Source organism: Hipposideros armiger, unplaced genomic scaffold (genome assembly GCF_001890085.2).
Source record: "Hipposideros armiger isolate ML-2016 unplaced genomic scaffold, ASM189008v1 scaffold_887, whole genome shotgun sequence".
In the NCBI taxonomy this organism is placed as follows: domain Eukaryota; kingdom Metazoa; phylum Chordata; class Mammalia; order Chiroptera; family Hipposideridae; genus Hipposideros; species Hipposideros armiger.
This window is the reverse complement of record NW_017732237.1, coordinates 142006-164096: the sequence shown is the minus strand read 5'-3', so window position 1 is coordinate 164096 and position 22091 is coordinate 142006. Positions and strand designations below refer to the sequence as shown.

Genomic DNA, 22091 nt, shown 5'->3' with positions numbered 1-22091 from the left:
TCTCTGCCTCTGTGCTCAAATTTTTAGATTCCACGTATAAGTGAGATCATGGAAGGGACATCATGCTAAATGAAACAAGCCAGGCACAGAACGAGACTGTCTCTTTCTAAGTGAAGCAGGCGTGGAAGCATCTCACCTTTACAGAGAGCAACATATCTCCCAAAGAGAGTTAAGTCTTCAGTCAAGCACCATAGGGCAAACAGAGCCTGCCTTAGAAATGCTGGTGCTGGTAGCTGAGTAATACCAGGTGCCGATAAACCTGAAGGGCAGGGAGGAAGGTGATGATGAATAACCTTGAGCATGTTATCAACAATGCCCCTGGTTACCGATATGGTCACATCAGTTAGCTAAAGCTCTTTGCCAACTTCTGCTTAGTTTCAGGGTTGGCCGACACTCCCCATTCCCTCCCTCTGTAATACTCGTATATTCCTTCAGATGCCTTCAGCCTGCTGAATGCTTGCAACCAGGAGAAACACTCTTATCTGCCTGCACACTTCTGTTGCCAGCCGACAAGTATATATCTCCCAAGAGTCAGTTTTTTTTCTTCCTAAATCTGTTATCTTAACAATTGTGTTTAGAGTCATTAATATATGTATAATTGTATAACCAAATAACATATTAATTTTAATTAAGTGAAATAATTTGTTATAACTAAATATTACATAGACTAATAAAATATGAGTGCAAAGAGGAAGATATTTATTCCATGAAAACTAAATTGAATGCCTTAGAAATAACTTCCTAAAATTAAGGACTAAGAAAGAAAAATTACTGGCAAGTTATTGTGGGCGAGGAAACTACAAAAGATCAGGAGAAATAACCCCCCGAATTAAAAAGGATATGACAGTCAGATTGCTTGCCAAAAGAGTCTTTAAATTTTCACTCTACTTCAAAAAATCCCAGACTGGCTTCTTTACGAGGTGTGAGATTCATACATGAAAGACCAGACAAAACTCTAATCCATGTAGTAGTAATTTATCTGTTTAAAAAGACCCTGAGATGACAAGATTAAAATAAATATGCATTTATATTTATTACATGTCATTTTTTAATATCCCCACCCCCCTTTAATCTTTGTTTTAGAAATTTATTCATGGACCAACCCTAGCCCTGGTTACATTGCTATATATTCTTTGCCAGCAATCAACATTGCCTGGCTTTTGAAATAAATGAAGAGTTGCAGAGAGGAATGTCTGAAGCTGTAAGAACACAGGAGCACAGGAAAAGCCTCGTTTTCCATTCCAACTCGATGGCTTGTGTAGGTGTTTATCTCTGAGCAGGTTTGTTGTGTGCTTGACTGATTTTCTACTTCATACCAGAAATAAAGGCTGCTCACATGGACCAGTAAGATAGATACAACACACTAACATAAATTTCAACACTTGAGGGAAATTTATTAACATCCTGCATCACAGTTTCTTCACAGTATTGCAAAGAATAAATGAGACACTTTCTAAAAAATCAAGCATATAAAAGGAGTCCAATAAATGTTAGTTCATTTCCTTATGTGGTCAGTAAAAAGATATATTGCTGATACATAATTTTCTAGTAATCGTGAAATTATTCTATGCCTCTGTATATTTGTGTTTTTAAAGTACTTTCCTATAGATTCTCATTAATCCCACACAACTACAGTGTAGGATAAATATATAGCAGGTATAAATTTCTCCCACTTACATATTATAAAACTGAAACAGTGTCTAAACCAAGTTGTCTCAGAAAGTTAACATAAATTTATGCTTAAGCCTATTATAAGCTTATTTTCTGGGCCTATTACTCTCATTAAGTTCTACAATTCTAAAATATATCTGAGCTTTGTTGTTGTTTTTTAATTTCCTTTTACTTCCACAAAGTTCTTCTTTAGAGACTCACAAATAACCAATAGAAAACATAACACTTTAATTCCATGCCAATGCATTTAAAAAAGAAGAATACAGGATAGAAACAAAATCAAATTCCTAGTGAACACAATTGTAAGTCAGAGAGCTTTTATCCTCTGAACCCATAGTCCAAGATAGGGTACGAAAATTAGAATCCCTTGTACTGTCCTAATTCTCCATCGAAATTCTACCCCAGACAAGGACCCTGGTACTATGGCTGGATTTGCAGAGACACAGCCAGAGCCTGAGTAATCAGGAAATTTCTGGATAGACCCTACTAACTAATAGAATCTCAGAATCATGTTGGAACTGTGATGAGAAACTCTTCCCTGATGCACGTAACTCTTCCCCCCTTTCTTGACAGAGGGGAAATCTTCCCCCAACTAGCTGTAACTTGGATCACTGTCTTAGTTCTCCTCATATTTAATTTCCTCCTCCTGGCCCCTCCCCGCTGTGAGGCAACTTTTCGATAGATTCATTTTGGTCTACTCTATAGCTTCATATAAATGAAATCATATAGTACATAGCCTTTGTGTCCGGCTTAGTTTGTTCACAAAATGTTATTGTTAGAATCAATAGCTTTTTCCTTTTTATTCCTAGGTTGTGTGCTCCTGCATTAATATACCACAATTTATATTATTGAGTCTCCTGTCAGTGGGCATTTGAGATCTGTTTGCTTTTTGGCTATTAAGAATATAGCTTCCATGAAGCCCTTCTATAATGTGGAAATATGTTTTTATTTCTCTTGAGTAAATAACTAGGAGTAAAATTGTTGAGCACACCATTAGTGTATGTTTACCTTCATTAGAAACTATCAGTTGAATTATAAGATACCCAGCTGGTGTTGGAGAATTGTTTGGTGTTGGAGAGAAAACCCCTGCACATTGGAATTGGTCCCAGGTTGTTACTCTGCTTATGTAGGTTAGGAATCAGCCAAGGGTTTGAGTGGAATTAATGAGAAGATATGAAGACTCCCCTCTCCTTGGTCCTCTTCTTTCTTAGAATTTTCCATTCAATTCCAGGCACACTGCAGCCCCCAATTCCAGCGTTTATGTTTTCAAACCAGTAAGTTTGTACTTTCTTTATGAGCTATACTCAGTGCGACTAGGAAATGCCCTCAAATCATAAGCAAGATAAAGGTGGAGTTCATTTTGTTTCCTTTCATCTAGTAATTGAATCTGTTCCTGTTCCTTTCTATTTTTTAGTTGAGTTCCAATGCATTGAACAGTTGTTTCTTTTTCACCATTTTGGTCAAGATAAATGTGTGATTAGCAGTAGGCTTAGTCTACTATAAACTGTTTCACTATTACCAGATGATAACTCCTCACATTGGATTTCTTACGGTTCCTTAATTTTACAACTTTTCTGACTTCAGTGTCTCCACATATGCTATTCCTTTACCCGAAGCACTATCCCTCTTGCTTTTTGACTAACTGGTTTCCAGTTACCCTTCATATCTCATTTTATTTTATTTATTTTTTTATTGTTTTATTTTTATTTTTTTAAAGATTTTATTGGGGAATTGGGGGAGGGGAACAGCCAAGTTGCTGTCCTTTTGTTCTTCAGTCTAGTTGTGGAGGACATCGCTTCACTGGCCCATGTTGGTATTATCATTGCGCTCTTCCTGGATGAGGCAGTCACTCGCCAGCCACTGGACGGCTACTCATGGTGGCTCACAGCAGCTCATGCTGGCTGCCGGCCACTCACGGTAGCTTATGGTAGCCCACTGCAGCTTCACTGCAGCTTATACCGTCGCCGGCAACTCACAGCAGCCCAGCTCCAGGTAGAGCTGTTGTTCACCATCTTAGCTGTAGAGGGCGCAGCGTCACTGGCCCTCATGTGGGATCCAAACAGAGGCCCTGCTGCTCAGAGGTGGCGTCCCAAGCCAATTCCTAACCAATGCGTCACTCAGCCGGCACCCATGTCTCATTTTAAAAATCAGTTGCTCCACAAAGCCTTTTCTTACCATTTCCTAACTCATTTAGATTGTCCTCCTGCTATGCGTTCCCATAACACACTGCACCATTCAGTGTTTAAAGACTCATTCTGCTTATAGTTATTTGTTTAATACCTAATTCCTTCTTAGAGGATAAGTGCCATGAAAGCAGAAATTATAACTTACACTGTGCCTACCTGATAAGAAAGTATCCGGTAAATATTTATAGCTTTACATAAAACCAAGATGTAAAATATGTTTATGTGCTTATCACAAATGTTGTGAAGGCAATTTAAATTCACTGGTAAAGGAATTCATCAGCGTACAGACATGTGTACAGATAGGCATCAGCCAATAATTATAACAAAATTTATTTTTGTCCACTTTGCTATCATTGACTACTATATGTTCAAACTGTGTAGTTCTCTATGTCCCTCTCAAGGGAACAACAATAGTGGCCTTTTTGAGGGCTTTCTGGGACAATAGCACAAAGCAGATACTTTAAAATAAATAAATAAATAAATCCAGATAAGTCTTCTGACAGCTTTTGTATTATCACCAAGAAATTCATCTGATAACATTAATTATCATTAACATTATCAGCTCCAAGACTATTTTACAGCTTAAAAACACTCTACTGTCTAAGAATATGATCATATTTTTTTCCCACTATCCAGAGCTCTCTTCTTCCATGCAACTGAGACACACATAGAAATGTGCTTATATATCTAGAGAGTTTAATTAACTTATCGAGACAATAGGGTGACATTGCTGGAGGCACCACTAAATATATTTTGTCTTTTCTTTAAAATCAAACACATTTAAGGAGTCAGACTTTGGATATCCTGGAATGATACTGAGTAATTTCAATTAGAAACCAAGGTCTACAACAGGGCTTGGCACATAGTAGTTGTTAACTAAACATTTTTATTTAATAAATCAATGAAATGGCCAGGGCAAAAAAATCAAAACAAAGACAATTATAATAAACAAAGTTTATTGATTAATCCACAAACATGACAATTTTTTAGAAAAGTATAAACCAAATTATTGCCTCCAGTTAATAAAATGAGGCTTTCCCTGGGTGGAAGCGCCCCCTAACCAACACAGCTCTTACAGCGCTGAAGACCATTCTCGTTGCAAGCTGTACACTTCAGGGCTTTGAAAGAGTCTGTAAAGCAGTTTCGAAACACTGACATCTTGCTCCCATGGCACACGGAGCACGGAAGAAAGCCAAAGCCTCCACAGGAGGGACACTCGTGTGGATGCTGCACTCTCTGTATATGGTGGCAGGGGGACAAGAGAGAAAAGAAAATGTGCTAGCATGAACAACTCAGTCAACCGTCCTGTCTTTCTGCACTGTAGATAATCATTAAAATAATATTGGCATAATATAGCTATCGACTGGAATCACCTATCATTAATACTGGGGTGCCAAAAAAATGTATACAAGTGGACACTTTGCTCAGCGTTGTTCAAGCAGTAGTTGGCGGTAATCAGAAGTATCTGGATGCTGATGGTAACCATTTTGAGCACCTCTAGTAATTGCAGAAGTCAAACATGACTTGTATTCATCTTTTGTTATCAGTATATATTGAGTATTACAATTTTAATACAGTTTTTCTTTCTTAAAATGCATATACATTGTTTTGGCACTCTCTGCATATGTTAGACTCAGGAAAAGCTAGCTGAAGTTCCTTTCATTGCCTCATAAGTGGCCATCAATAGCCTGAGTTTAGTGTGTAAAGCCTGGTGCATTTTATGTTAAAGGGCACACGCTTCAAGAAATCCATCATGTGAAAACACATTTTTCAAACCAAACAATTCAGGAGATGGTGATTTGCTTTAAAGGAAAATATTGTAACTTTCTCTGTAGTACCTTTTAATAGTTATATGTCTTTGCTTATAGAATAGACTCACTACTAGTGCTGGAAAATCAGAAAACTAGAGGCTGAAATGTGAAGAAGCCACCATCAACTGGAGATCCATCATTATGTTGCAAATTTTAATAGTGCTTTGCTTTTCTAAAAAGCACTTTCAAATTCACCCTATCCTTCACACACACAGACCTCTTTTGTAAAGAAGATAAGTCAAGCAACTTTTTCCTCATTTTATATTTAAAGAAACAAGCACTAAAACCTTAAGACATTTACCTAAGTCCATAAAACTTCACACAGTAGCTATCACCCTTTCTACGTCAGGTAAAGATAAAGCATCCTAATAGTAGAATGAAAATAATGAGGCAGTGTGTGGAGGATAATATTTTGAGGATAATATCCATATACATTTCTATTTGCTTTTTTGAGAACATAACCTTTGCTGGAGCCCACTAGTGGTCAGCTGGGGGAGATTAGGGGCCATTAGAAAATGAATACAAAAAGAAAAGTGAGTGAATACCAAACTCCTGACTTGCAAAATAGAAATTTGCTTTTTGAAAGCGTGGCTTTGTAACAAGAATAATGGCTAAAATAAGGCTGGGAAATGTGCATCCATACATAAACACACTCAGACAAACATACTTCACATACTGACACCTACATAGAGCTTTTCTCTGGAGGTTCACAATTACACAGACTAAGTCTCCAAAAATTCCCACTGAAAAGGAACCGGATTAACTGGTTTAACCCACCATTTCCCCTGCACATACAACAATAAACCCTTTCCCCAGGAAATAACCACAATTCTATAATTCTATCATAATTACTACTTTGTGGGCTGTACTTTGGGAAACAAACATTAAGGACATGATTGCCTTAAATTTTATATATTCCCAGACTATTTTTCAGATATGCATTTTCTGTAGATAGCAAGATTCACTTGTAATTAGAGTTTGACAGAGCTATTATACGGAGATGGCAAAATCCATGTAATATATCACTTTTAGTGGCACAGAATTACTTTGACAGGAAGTAATGGTGGTTACCAGAGGGTAAGGGGAGAGGGAAGTGGTAAAAGAGGGTAAAAGGGTTAAGTATATAGTGATGGAAGGAGAACTGATTCTGGGTGGTGAACACATAATGCAATATATAGATGATGTATTGTAGAATTGTACACTTTAAACCTATGTAGTTTTGTTAACCATTGCCACCACAATAAATTCTAATTTTTAAAAATTGTGCATTTTTTTCTTCTTTGGTTCACATTAAAAAAAAGAAAGAAAGTAATGCCTGTCAATTCATTTTTTTTTGTTTGTGAATGACGCAAACAAGGAACTTGATCAAGTTGGCAGAGCCTCAAATCTCTTCCAAAAAGTTTGTGTGTGTATAGCAATTCAATTATTTCATAGATGGGTTTTTATCATTTCTTTGTGCAAGAATTGACAGAAAAATGGTAATATTGGACTTATAATTTTGGATAATATTGAAATGTCTTTAGGAAAAAAGAACTTTGAGTAAAAATAAACCCAGCGATAGAAAAAGAGTGTAGTTTGAAAGAGAATATAAGGAAATTAGTAAGAAATGGTATTCTCATCAAATTTTAGAAAGAATATGATGAAGTAGATAGACCCTTGACATTTATTAGAGCTATGCCAGAAAGTTATATTAAAAATATTGAATGACTTGTATAGCAAGAACACCAACTGGTCAAAACAGATGCTGGGCTGGCCTAGGTCCTGGAGAAAGGATTTGCAGGACCACAGAGTCCAGGGCGTCATCCATTAGTGCAGGATTGTGAATAGGTCTAGGTTCCACGTGAAACAGGGTTGTCAAATGTTGCAAATAAAAATATGGGATGCCCAGTTGTATTTGAATTTCAGATAGGTCACAAACAACATTTTGTGTAAGTATGTGCCAAATATTTCATGGGACATACTTAAACTAAAAAAAATATTCATAATTTATCTGAGGTTTAAATGCAAGTTGGCATCCTATATTTTACCTGCAACCCTTATAGGGGGGGAGTTGCTCACAGGGAAGAGGAGAGATGTTTGGGTGTCTTGCAATAGTAACTGTTTACCAGCCAGCATAAATTACCTTAACAACCAGTACAAACATCTATCTTTTAATACTCTCAATAACTAGTATAGCTACACTAGTGTCCACTGGCCGAATATTAACTCCTGGAATAACACAAGACATCTGTGAACAACCAAATTCTTGAATAGCATATGGTTTCCCAGAAAATATGTTTGTGACGACAAACAAGGAAATGGAATGAATAGTGAGTGTTAGGCCATCCCCAGGCTCATTCACTAGCTACATCACTCACTCCAAAAACCAGCTTCACAACACACAGATCTCAAACTGGTAACTCACCAAAGTTAAAAGTTATTTTACATCATTGGCCTGCAATAGGACAGACAAAGATGACTTTCAAAGGGCCAAAATAGGAAACGTTAAGTTCATTAGTATCACTTTAGCCTGCTGTTGCTTAATAGTTTATCCACAAGTCAGAACAAATACATTTCTTAAAAGAAAACTAATGTATAACTACAAAAAGCTAAATTGTCATTTTTGAAGGGAATCACAAATGGACCAAGACCATCCTAAAATAATGTTGTCAGAATCCATGCAATGCTATTATGAGATCTGTTTTTCACTCAAAATGTTGTTGACAGGATTCAATGAGTTAATTCATGTAAAGTGAATAGAATATTGCCTGGCACATAGTAGCCACTCAATAAGGTTAGTCATTGTTAGCTATTATTTCGTTAATAAATCCTTACTTGAAGGGATTTTTATCAACTGCTACCTCAAGCGTAATTGCTTGTGGTCACATGACACAACCATTTTTTATCATTCTTATAGTCATTTTATTTAAATATCTCTTCTATACTTAGTCTTCTGATTTAAGGTCTTGCCACTGTGAAAAAGGGAGAGTAAATGTGTTTCAAATCATATGTGAATTCTGATGTCTTAGAGCACAGTGTTGAAAAGATTATGACGCCACTTCCATTCTCAAGAAAAATGAGTTGTGTCAGGCATAAATTTGGAAAATGAAAAGGATGGCTTACATAGGCTGTAGAGTCTATACCCAGTTCTCACACCAACCTGATGTAATAGAGACTACCTCATTTTACAAATGAGTAAACAAAGCCTTTTAATGAGTAAAAAAATGCTCAAGTCACATGAGTATTAGAAAACTGGAAATTGGAGAACTCTCTTCAAGAGCAAAATTCATGGTCTTTTCTCTTTAACAGTAGTTTCAACCTTTATTTACAGCCATTTTTTTTTCCTCAAAAAAATATTACATAGGATTCCCAAACGTAAACCAGTTCAGGGGTAAATGCTATGACTAAAGCAGGAGTGGGGGTGGGGTAGGAGTGGGCCTTGAGACCACCCACTAAAGCTCCAGCAGTGCTCCATTAGCCTCCAGGAATCCCATTCCCAGTACATCAGCCAGTACAATCTACTCCATTTGTTCTTCTAATAAAAATAAACATTGCAGTCATTCCTAGCCATCTTCTTCAAAGAGCACTTTTGTTTCATTGGAACTCTGGTACCAGCTTAAAGAATTCCTTATAAAGAAAAAGAGTTGTCTTATATTCAATGCTCCTGCATCCTCAAACTACCTTCATAGGTAGTTTGCCTTAGGGCAAAATGGAAAATAAACAAAGGAATGCCCCCAAACTTAGACAATGTTCCAGCTTGGAGGAAGGAGGAGTAACAAATTAACAATAGTCATTATTATTAGCAACTAAACAGACTTCCACTTTCATTGAAAAGGTCAACTGCAGAACTTTGACCTTCAATCAACTATGGAATCTATGGTAGCTGGCGTCCTGGTGTCCAGCAAAGTGAGAAACCATGCAGATTTGATTGAGAATAGCATACAAAGTACTGTGCAAGACATTGAGGCTATGACAGTGGGGCAGTGAACCAGATACTTCCCCTTTCTCTTAATGGTAGCTCTTAACCCCACCCTTAGATCACTGAGTAGGCCCACTCCATCCTGTAGTCATGTGAGTTGAAGTACACAGGAACTCCCAAATGTCTAACAAAGGTTCAAGGGACAAAGGATAAAAGGGTAAAGTTCATAAATGATGGTCAAATTCATTCTTTTGTAGCAAAACCTCAAATTTCAGGAATATAAAAAGCTTTCTTTTAGTTATCTCATATAGAAATAGGATGCTAAGATCAAGAGCCTTCAGTGTCTTCTTCAAGATCAGGAAATGAATGCACTTCTTATTTTTCACCTCAGATTATCGAATTCTATTCCAAAAGAGCTTGAAAGTCTCTTAAGTATTCTACCACAGAGGAAGCAACTTATCTGAGTCTCTGTGACCATAAACCTAATCATTCAGATTGTATACGAAGCAGACTTAATCCATGTAACAAATTGTCAAAGAGTGCACAAACCATATAATCATCCTGGATGATTCAACTTTGTCTATGTATGAGGTGTGATCAAACAATTCGGTGAATATTTAAATTAAACAAATTATTACAGTAAAAGACACATTACCATTAATCCCCCTCAAAATACACCCCATTGCTTCAAACACACTTATCCTATCATTCTTGCCACTTTCTGAAGCATTTCTTCTGGAAGTCGTCTTTCATGAGTGTCTTTAGTTGAACTAAAGTGTCATGGCTGCCTCAATGTCCTGAAATCAATTCAAAACATTTACCTTTCATGGTCATTTTGACTTTGGGGAAAGAGCCAGAAGTTGCATGGTGCCAAATCCAGTGAATCAGGTGGATGAGGACACACCATAGTGTTTTTATTTGACAGAAATTGTCATACTAGAAGCAATGTGTGACACAAAGCCTTTCCGTTGTAATGAAAAGATATGGTGAATGCTGCTGCCGAGTGCCATCCAACGGAAAGGCAGGGATCTTCAACATGGGAAGAGGCACATTGAACCTTAGTAACAGTGTGTGACAAGTTTCAACTTGGGTGCGGTCAGTTGGGTGTGAGCTACAATTGAGAGGTGTGTTAAAGTGTGCTATAAATCATCCTCTACCATGACAACACTCTGTGTCACACATTGCTTCTGGTATACAGCTATTTCTGTCAAATAAAAACATTACAGTGTGTCCTCATCCACCTTATTCACCGGATCTGGCACCGTGCGACTTCTGGCTCTTCCCCAAAGTCAAAATGATTCAGGGTATCTAGGCACCCATGACAATACAACCAAAGATACTCCCAAAAGAGGACTTCCAGAACTGCTTCAGAAACTGGCAAGAATGATGGGATAAGTGTGTTCAAAGCAAGAAGAGTACTCTGACGGGGATTAATGGCAATTAATTTATATTTACTGTAATACATTTTTAAAATTTAAATATTCGCCATATTATTTGATCACACCTCATATATCATTTTAAACTATATTCAAAATTTTAGCTCAGCAAATGCTTTTAGGAGCCTAATAAAAAAACTCTCTGTCTGATCAAGCTGTCAATAAACAGAATCTTACTTGATAATTAATTTCTAGCATACTCAATTTACAGGGTTGGCAAAGAAGCCAATGAACAAAATGCAGACACAAAAGAAATTTGTAGTTTACGAGTATGATACTAAATATATAAGCCTGAATGTATGAGCCTGGTTCTTGAACCTAATGGGTGCTTCTCCCAGGAGGGTCAGGACAGGCTTTGACAGCTCCAAAGCCTTGTACAGAAAGTCTGTGCCATTTTCAGCATCCTCAGTATGTAGCTGGGCATCTTACCTCTGTTCCTCATGAACAATAAGTAAGAGTCACCAGCCCTGAAGGAAAAATAATGCTTTCCAAGAAAAAAATTGCAAAAAATGAATCCTATGTTGGCAATCTCACTAGAAATGACAACAAAATGTTTGCTCATATCTTTAAAAAAAAAATAGCAAGGCAAAAGCTTACTGAGAGCTTCTCTACCATCTGAGAACTTTAATCCCATATCTGCCATAACAAGGTGTTTGCTAACGAATCCTGGCCTTTCTCTGTGTGAACACCAGTAAGATCAGCCATCTGACTTGGTTATTGCATGTGGGGAATCCTTACTCACCTCTTTGCTTCTGCTCTCTAGCCTGTTTATTAATATAAATAAATATATAAGTATAAAAATAAATAAATTTTGCCAAAAATGATGTTTTTATTCATCATTTTCACCCAAGCAGTCACTACATAAAATAATGATTTTTCTCCTCTTTTTCATCAATTAACTGCTTTGTCTGTTCTAAAAAAAATCTTGGATGAAAAAAGATTCAACTCAAAAATATTTATTTAGTGCCCATTATTTGCCAATCCATGTTCTAGGCACTAGAGGTAAAGGAGAGGACAAAATAGGTAAGAATCTGCGTCCACATGGGGCTCATATCTTATTGGGAGGATCCCCTGCAAACCGTCTCAGGAGCAGAGCCCCTCCTGGTGCAGCTAGCCTTATTGGACCCAAGTCTCATACCAGTTATAGCTATATTTCACTTGCTTCTGCTGCCTTTGGCCAGTTCCTCATCTTTGAGGCCACTGACAATCTTCACCAATGAATCAGACCCATTCAGCCTCCCAGAGCAGTTTTCACTTGGGCAGGATGTGTGCCAAGATTCATGGATCAGAAAACTTGAAATTATTTGCTGACAGCATTTCTGATGGCCCAACTGCAATGGCTAGCCTTTTTCCTCACTATCACCTGAGAAAACTGCTGAAAACTTGGGCCTGAATTATGAGGAGCAAGGCAGTAGCCTTCTATAAAGCACCCAAGTAACAGCAAATTGGAATTTGGTAGGATCTGTCTGGTTTCTCTCTTAACTTATCACCAATTTGCCCATCTTCCATGATGCTCCACTAATATCAGAGCCCAGTATTAAAACCCAGTCTATACCCTGGATCTAATACTCTGCCTATCTCCCAGTAAACTTCTTACCTGGGCCTTGGGGTCCTGCCACATATGGTCAAATTTCCCAGATACCTACATGACACTTAATTCAAGAGTGATGGCAGCATATGGCTATGATCATGGGCTTGGGAGTCAGGCTTATTGGAATCATGAATTGAACATATAAGGTCTTGAACAAATGATTTAATCCTCTGTGCCTCCATCCCCTTGTCTGTAAAATGGGGACAATAACAGAACCCACCTTGCAGGGCTGTTGTGAGCTTTCAATGACTTATTACATTAAATACCACAAATATTACTTGCTACATAGTAAGGACGCCAATGTTTTCTACCTCATGAATATTTAATTCCTGCTCCATTGCCAACACCCAACCAGAAAAATGGAATGGATCTGAATCTTGCATCCCTTATCTACTTTGCTTGGCTCTTCCAACTGAGTCCCCAGGGCCAGTTTCTTTACTTGTGTTAGTTTGCCCTAAACCCCAGCTCTCTTCACAGGCAGAGTTCATGGCTTTCTTGGATGGCTTCAAATTCTCCAACAATTTTGTTATATGGGTAAAGCACCCAACAGAGTTTAATACTTAACAACTCCGATAGCATTAGAAGCCAGCACCATGCCATTCTTTTCAACATTAAGCATAGTCTTAAATATCTGTGCCTTATTTATGTCATCGGTAGACTGGAGACAGACTTAATGAGAGAACAAAATCTTGTTTCCAAAATTCTTTAAGCTGACAGAGAAAGGTTATATTAATATAGCATGGTGGTGTTAATCATGTTGCAGATATAAAAATTACAGACTCAAAGGAATAAAAGCCTATGAATAGCTAAGTCAATCATCTATTTTTAAAAAGATTAATGAGGGAGATTCACCCTATAAGAATCTAAAAGTTGTTATCAAACCACAGAAATAAATACAGTATGATATTAGTACAATAAAAAACAAATAGATCAGTGAAACTTACTAGAGAGCTTAGACAAAGACCCAAATATATATAGGGGTTTACTATAATATAAAATTGGCACAACAAAGCGATAAAGAAATAATAGATTATTTAGTATAGTAGACCATGTTGGGAAATTAGCCCACCATGTGAAAGAAAATAGAATTGGATTTTATATGATCTAGATGTAAAAAAGTATAGTTAATAAAAGAAATCACAGGACAATATCTTTCTGACCTTAAGATGGAAGAGCATTCCATAAATAAAAGTTCAAAAGCACAAAACATGAGAAAAAATGATGGCTTTGATTATATTAAAGGATTTTTGTTGGATGAATGATACCATGAAAAAAGGTGAAAAAAGGGAAGGAAACATTGTAATGACTAAAACCAACAGAAAATTTATATCTAGAATATAGAAGGGCCTTCTAAAAATCAACCAAAAAAAAAAAAAGGCAATTCCAAGACATATAATGAGCAAGGTAAAAAAATACACAATGTACAGAAAAATTGGTAAAAATCTAACAAGCACACAATGAAATATCCAAACTCAGTGACAATCAGGAAAATGTAAATTAAAACAATAAAGCAATATACCTGTACACCTACTACCCTGGCAAAAAAAAAAAATTAGACAATTGTAAATTAGAGAACAATGTAAGATAATTGTCAGGGATGTGGGAACATACAAAACCTTTTTCTCTATAGGGTGGAGTGTTGAATAGCGCAACCATTCCAGAGAGCCATCTGGCACACCTAGAAAACCTAGAATATGCAGAAGCTCTGATCCAGCAATTTCTACTCCCAGTGAAATCCACAGGGACCATGTTCAAGGTTATTCCTTGCAGCACTGTTTGTTTGATGGAAGGAGTTGGGGGACATCTGAGTGTCTATCCATCAGTGGAAAAGTGGGTAGATAAAAAATAGTGGGTGGGCTTCATGGAGTTGCACTGTCTAAAACAGGAGCCACTAGCCACGTGTGGCTACTTGAATTTAAATTTAAGTCAAGAAAAATTAAATAAAATTTAAAACTTAGGTCCTCAGTCACACCAACCACACTTTAAATGTTCAATAACCACATGCAATCAGTGGCTACTATTTTGGATAGTACAGATAGAACATAGTTTCATCATCAAAGAACATTCTATTGAACAGTGCTGTCATGATGAACTATGCAGCAGTTCTAAGAAATAGAGTAAATGTTCTCACAGCAATATAAATGGTACCTAAACACATAATGCCTAGAGAAAATAATTTGAAACAAAATTAAATATATTCTATAGCATCATTTACATAAATTAAAAATATGCACAGAAAATAATACTACACATTAACCAAGTTAAATGACTTAAATAAAAGATGCACATTAACCCAAATGAATGGGATTGGAGTAGAGTGTAGGTACATAAGGAAAGAACTGACTCCATCCATACAGATTTTTGAGCTGAGAGGAATTTTAGAATATCAGATATACACCCACATTGTGTTTGTCCTTTTGGGCAAGGTCAAAATTGAATAAAACATGATGCCTAAAGCCAAGGAGCATATAGTTCATTTGGGCCATGAATCAAATACCCAAAGAAAAGTAATACAAAAATCAAAACACTTTGATAAGCACCCAACAAAATGAAAGCTAACCTGAATTCAAAGCTGGGAGAGATCAGAAATGATTTGGGGAACTGATACCGCATACGGGCCTCAAAGATGGTGGCGGGAAATGAAGAACTGGAACAATAGCACTCTAGGTAGGCAGAACAGCTTGCACAGGAATGGCAGAGAATCGGAAACAAAGTCATCAAAGGAGGCTAGATCATGAGGAGCTGGTAGGGGCACATAGATACCAGGTAACCAGATTGCCTAGTGCACCTGGGAAAGTCCTGACTCATGTTGGCTGCCCCAGAATAATTATAAATGCACCCCTTTCCCTCTCAAAGTGTCCCAGTTTGGATGATAAAATATATGATCTTCCTACATACAGAGAGAGAAATAGGCTGACAAAATAATTCAACAGAGAGGTATTAAAGGCTTTCAGGTTGCGTATTGATTATGTACATTGCACAGTTGAATAAGTATTTCTCTGATGTGGTACTAATTAGTATAGGCACACAATTTAAATGTGCATTTTTAGACACATAACTTTTTCTGAGATCTTTAGAAATGATGAGCTGATCCATGAGAAAACAGAATAATTTAAATAAGAAAATTTAAATGTGTTTCAAGACAACTGACTTGAAACACATCAACATCATCTCTATTACAAAGAATTAGGCTCCAATAAAGCTAACTGGAATTTTCACCTAATAGTATGAAGCTGTTGAAGCTAGCACCGAAGCCACCCTTGTTAGAGCAAACTTAATGGCAGGTGACATCAAATTAAAACTGCCACATGTATCCTGTTACATATTTGTAGGAACATGGGAAAAATGCAATTAGGAAAACTCAATTACAATCAGAATGTGGTTAACATTTTGATTACTAAAAATAAGTAGCTAAAAGCACAATTACCTCAATTTTGGTTAAGAGGTCTTGCAGTTCTCCTGATTCATTCATCGACAAAATTTTCTCAGCACCCTATTAAGAGGGGGGGGGGGGAGAAAATCCATTTTGTTAGTATCGAAGAAAATCAAGTTCTAGCCAGGAAAATTTAACCCAAAAAAAACAACACGATTCTTCTCTTCAAATCTAAGTAACCTTACAACAAGAAGGCCAAAGAAGAGAAGAAATTCTCGTCCCACCTTTAACATATTCCCCCATCTACCCTGAAAATAAGACTTAACTGGAAAATAAGCCCCAGCATGGTTTTTCAGGATGCTCGTAATATAAGCCCTACCTCAAACATAAGCCCTAGTTAAGACTGTCAGCCAGACATGACTGTTTGAATAACTGTTGATTTTTGTACATGAATAAATGAATAAATGTAGAAGTTGGAGTAGAAATTAATATAAGACCCTGTCTTATTCTCGGGGAAACATGACAGTAAGGCTTAGTGTGGGCAAGAGAAGGACCTCCAGCATGAAAACGCACAACTGTCAGGTTAAGTCCAGATATGACAGGTTCCAGCACACCCTCCAGAGTTGTTCGGGGAGCCTGAAGCCAGCTCTACCATCTGGAAAGGAAGCCTTTGACCAAATTCCCAGGCTGGGCTGTCTCTGCTCTATCTCTAGCAGCCTGGACATGGCTTTCCATAGTCATGCATGTAAAGCTAACAGCAGCTACTACTGATAATAAAATTAATAACCACCAATACTAATTAATCATGCACTGTGAGCTAGGAACCCAACATCACTTAATTTGATGTGGTAGGCTCTGTTAATTGCAGAAATGGAGCCTCAGTGAGATTATATAATTTCAAGGTCACCAAGAAAGGAAGCAGAGTGAAAATTTGAACACAGGCAGGGGACTTACTCCAGAACCAATGTTTGTAACTTCTAAAACTTGAGCGTGAAAACGAGAATGGGGGCAATGTATGGACTTTCCAACAAACGTAAGCTTCTTCTATAATAACTACCACATTTTCCTTCCCTTTCCAGCCTCTTCTCACATTCTCCCACTCTACTTCCCAACATATAGTCTTAGAAGGGGGAAGAAGGAAAACATGGGGTAATTATTTCTAATCAAAAGCAGAGGCCACATCTGCCTTGTTCACATCAGATCCCCAGCACAAAATGTTGAATCCACTATTGATTAATCAACAAGCCAGGGAGTAATAGCATCACACAAAAAATACTTTTTGGATTTCTGTTTGTGCCGGGCAGGATGGAAAACACAAAGACTCGCTTAAAAAATGAAAAGGTCCCAGTTCTTAAGGAGGTTATAATATACTTTTATGTAAACACAAAACAAAGGAGCCCACAGTGAAGAATGGAAAATAAGTGCCAAAGGATTGATGCAGAAAAAGGGCGAGCTAGGAAATCCCAATGCGTGGGGGTGGGGTGATCTGCTTGCTGAGGAAAGAGAAGCATTTCTGAGGTTGGTGGCATTTGGTCTGGACCTTGACGATTGGGTGATTTCTAAAATAAGGCAGCCAATTACTGTCGTGATGTATAGGAGCCTTTAGTTCTCTGGGTTTCATTTTACTTCAGTTTATCTTATATAATTCATGTCATTTTAATCACCATCAGAAACGTCAACTTGATATATTAAAAAGCACTAGGAATGAATACGCAGGGCTATAGAGAATATATATAGCTCCATGAGGCAGGTTATATTCTTTTATTTGTGGGTACTTTTGCCAGGAATACAAACGTGAAACACCTAAAGTGAGAACAAAGGTAACAAAAGCAACAAAATAAAACATTAAAGTAAAACATTAAAGTCTAAAACGTAGTAATATCTGGAAATATTTTACTTTTGCTACATTCTATTTCTTTTAACGGGAAAAGCCTCTGGGGAATTTGGTCCATGAACTCAAGCAGTAAGGAGAATATAAGAGTCATTTTTCTTCAGTGAAAGGAAATGCACTGCAAAGACTCCAAACAGAATGAATGCACCAGAGAAGCTACCACACCTCTGCTTCTCAGCTCTTATCTTAGCAGTCAGTGCGCTTTAGTCACTTGTTTGGAATACAATGCAAAGGTCAGCAAATGACTATCTCATTATCCTTAAACGCATGAAATTTACTGTGCCTCAGTCAAATAATTCCAGCACCATCACCACTGTGGAAGTAGATTCCATGTTTCAGGAGACATGCAGGCTTTGCCCACTCCAGCAACATACCTAAAGTCATAATAGTCACTGCTCTTCAAGACACCTGGATGTCTAGTGCCCAGGTGGTGTACCAAGTGCTTAAGGTGGGAAAACAGAGACCTGGGGGCTACTGTCCAGGGTCCCTCTCTCTAATGCTGCTACGCAATGTGGCCTCCACCCACAACTCCACCTGGCCAGCCTGCAGGTCCTTTCCTTGGGAGGACTCCTCTGACCCCTGTGTCACATACAGAGCAGAAATTGTAGTCAACCCACCCCTGCAATTCCCCATGTGTTTCCACTTCCCTGTGCTTCACTTGACCATGTTCTTGACAAACCTAAGTGTGAGATGCTATGTGTAGGACAGAGAAATCAGAGGGCACCCTCTCTGCTCCTGACCTGCAGCAACAGGATGGAGGTCTCATCCTAGTTGGCAAGTTTCTGGGAAAAAGTAGATTCCTCTCATCCTGAGGCTTGGGACATTTATCAGGGCAGCTCTCAATCTGCCCTGCTCTGCACTGCATTCACATATTCCAAAGGTCTCATTTTCTACAGTTCTCCATTGCATTTCAATTATTACCTAGCCTTTAAAGGAACCCTTGGGTCCACAAAGGACAGTGTATTTCCTTAAGTACCGATATTATTAGGAAATAATGTTTTCCTGGATGGTATTTAGCTAAGAATGTCAGATATGACTTTGTTACTTTTTAAATGTAATTCAATGAAATACATTCAATTAAATAGCTTACCAAGGTTTCCAGGATACCTACGAAAAAATTCTAGCATATTTTTCAATTGATTCATAATCATTTTTTTCTAAAATATTAATGCAATCCTGAAAATAACGATGATAGTGATGTGTTAAGTGTTTTACAGACATTGGCTCTTTTAATAATTAGTACAAAGTAAGCATTATTATCAAAATTTTTTAAATGAAGAAACTAAAGCTTAACGAGAATAAGGAACATGCCCAGAACCTTTCAGTTAACCAATATAAAGCCGCCAGATCTAGAACTAAGGTTGCACTGACTCCAAAACCTATACTCTTTCCATTGTGTCATGCACACTGCCTGCTTTCTTATATAACATAATTGTATCCATGAAAAAATGATACAGGTAATGCTCACTCTGGGGAACATGGCAGTGTGTGGTTGAGTAGGTGCCCAAGAAGCTCAGATGAATGAAAGCTTTCATCACAATAACTTCAAAAAGAATAGATGTGCCAGAGAAGCTATAAAGCATCCCAGTTCTTTTTTTTTTTAATCTCAGCATCATGCCTTATTCAGCTATTTCTAATATGCTGCATATGCCAGGAAAGGATCTATTTCATTACCCTTCCATACATGAAATTAGCTCTCCTCTCAGTCAATACTTCCCACCTTAAAATTCTGAGCAGTGGGCTGTGACATGTGAACAGCCACTTTACATGTAACAAGCATCTCAGACAAAGATAAGAGAGTCTACATAATCTTTTCTCATATGTGGGTCACCAAAGAAGAGATTCATCCCTTCCAAGAACAAGAAAAAAGTGAGAAAAGAAATTAGCCCCATGCTGAGTAGGACTCCAGAACACTTGCCCACCACTTCTGATCCGTGCAGGTGCAAAGCATGCCACCACATACATTCATGCTTTCATGCTTGTGTCTATTCATTCATTTCCACGGTCAGCACTCTTTTCAGCCCCCATTATGGGTTAGGCACTGTGCTAAGTGTGAGAAATATAACAATAAGAAGAAGAAAAAATAATTTCTCCCTGTTTCTGAGGGAATCTTTTGGAGAAAACAGATGATAAACAAAAGATCACATAAATAAATGTAAACTTATAATTACAAAAGAAACATTGGTACAAAATGTTACGAAAGCTTATAATAAGGTGAATTTAACCAATTTAACCTAATCATGACGTGCAGGGAAAGCTGTCTCCATTAAGTAATGATTAAATAATCTTTAGGAAGAATAATCATTAACTGAGCACATGGATAGAATGAGGGAAGGAATTAATGAGGGCACTAAGGTTACCAAACATTATATGCACATGACCCTTTGTGGTCACTTTTCTTTCATTCAAAATAAGAAAATGAAACTTCCTATCATATTCTGCATAGTATTTTGGATCGGTGCCCTAAAGAAATCATAGGTAAGATACTGTTAGGTCTCTTAATGTTAGAGACATTGACTTAATGTTAGGTCTCAGAGACCTTGACTCACAGACAGAGCCATGTTTGCAAGAAAACAAAATGTCTGTTGGCCTGCACCTGCAGACAGAGCCAAACTTGTGATAACAGAAAACGCCACAAAACAGCTACTGGCTTACAGGCAGTCAGCATTTTTTGTTCAAACAATGCTACTCTGTCAGCACCGCCCCTATATAACCCTCCTCACCTCTCCCTTGGGGCTGCAAGTCTCCTTCAGACATGCAACCAGGGCTGTAGCCATCTTCGCTCAGCCCGATAGACTTTCTCTTAATAAAATAGACTTTCTTAAACTTTCTTTACCGATCCACCTATCAGCATTCCTTTACCGGCCAACCTATCAGATACCAGGCCACATTTTAAGCAATCTATTTTAAAAATAAGCTGAAAACAATAATAGATTGGTATAAACCAGCTTATATTTAGCACCCTCTTCTAGGTATCTGGGAAGAGTTACTAGGTCAAGAGTTTCCAAACACCATTATAAAAAAAAAAATTTTAAAATAAATAAATACAAACATTTAAATTTTTTTTCTCAAAAATTTTTTTAAATCACACACAGATTTTAGCTATTTCCATGCTGATATATTTCCATGTTGATATCCAGACTCTGGTTTGAACATGGAGTAGTGCTTGAAAACTATTGACCTGACATTTCGGAGAGGTCTAGAAGAACTAGAAAAATGTTCTCACTAACCAAAAACAGACACAAAATTTAACTGTGCATACACATATTATATTTATATATTATTTTATTTTATTTTACTTGTATTTATTCATACACCACTTTATCTTACTAAGAAAGCAGCTTGCAATAAAAGATCCATATTATGATAAAATAAAATTTGAATAGGAATTCAGGACATAGTAAATGTCCTAAATAAACCTCAAAATGATGGCTATGACTGAGCCTTAAATTTAATTGTGAGCCAGCTCCTCAATTGAAACAAAGTTTTTCTTAGCATAGTGCAATGCAACCCAATGCTTTATGTGAGACTTTAGATGAACTGGCAGATATAATAAATAATGTTCTAGCTTTTTAATTAATTAACCATAAAAATATAGTCTCTAGATAAATGCCATCACAGAACTGCCTCTTGAATCAAACAGCACAAGTTTTCATCCCCCCTGCTGGCTTAAACAAGGCTCCTTTCCCCTCTCACCGAACTGGCCTTTCTATTGTTTATTTCTCTCTGGAACATCTTCCAGTGACTGGGATGAAACCCACAATCCTGAGCATGATCTACAAAGGCCTTCACTACCTGACTGCCTCAACCTTTCCAGCTTTGTCCTTTAATACCACATGATCCTGATACCCTGAATTTCTCCCCTTCTCCTGATCCTTTCATGAGATATATATATGCCTGTACACATGCTCCATCCTTGGCTCAGAGTTTCTTCTATCTTCCCCACCATCCTCTCCTAGAAACCTCTGAGACATGCTTCCAAACCCAACTGAAATGTTACCTTCTCAATGAAGCTTCTTTGATTTTCCCAGACAAAAATCCATCATTCCCCCCTAGCACTCTCAGGCCACATTTTGCCCCACTGCACAGCAAACCCAGTGGTGATTACAGAGGCTACAAGTTCAAGGACCCAGCACTCTGTGTGGTGCACCATGGATACTCAGTAAGTATTTGCTGCATTTATACCTGCAGCCTTTTTGTAGTAAACACAGCATGAAATTACAAATGGCTTGTT

General features: G+C 37.5%; 1 protein-coding gene across 1 annotated transcript in view; it reads right to left on the bottom strand.

Annotated features, from left to right (window-relative positions):
* Positions 1 to 4796: 4796 nt before the first annotated feature.
* Positions 4797 to 22091, bottom strand: part of GRXCR1 (glutaredoxin and cysteine rich domain containing 1) — a 114518-nt gene continuing 97223 nt past the window's right edge. Inside the window, exons 3-4 of the mRNA XM_019630052.1 lie at positions 16021 to 16086; positions 4797 to 5093 (exon numbers count right to left, since the gene is read on the bottom strand). Of these exons, the coding sequence (XP_019485597.1) occupies positions 4914 to 5093; positions 16021 to 16086 (246 nt within the window). The 3' untranslated portion in view covers positions 4797 to 4913. The remainder of the gene's footprint in view (positions 5094 to 16020; positions 16087 to 22091) is intronic.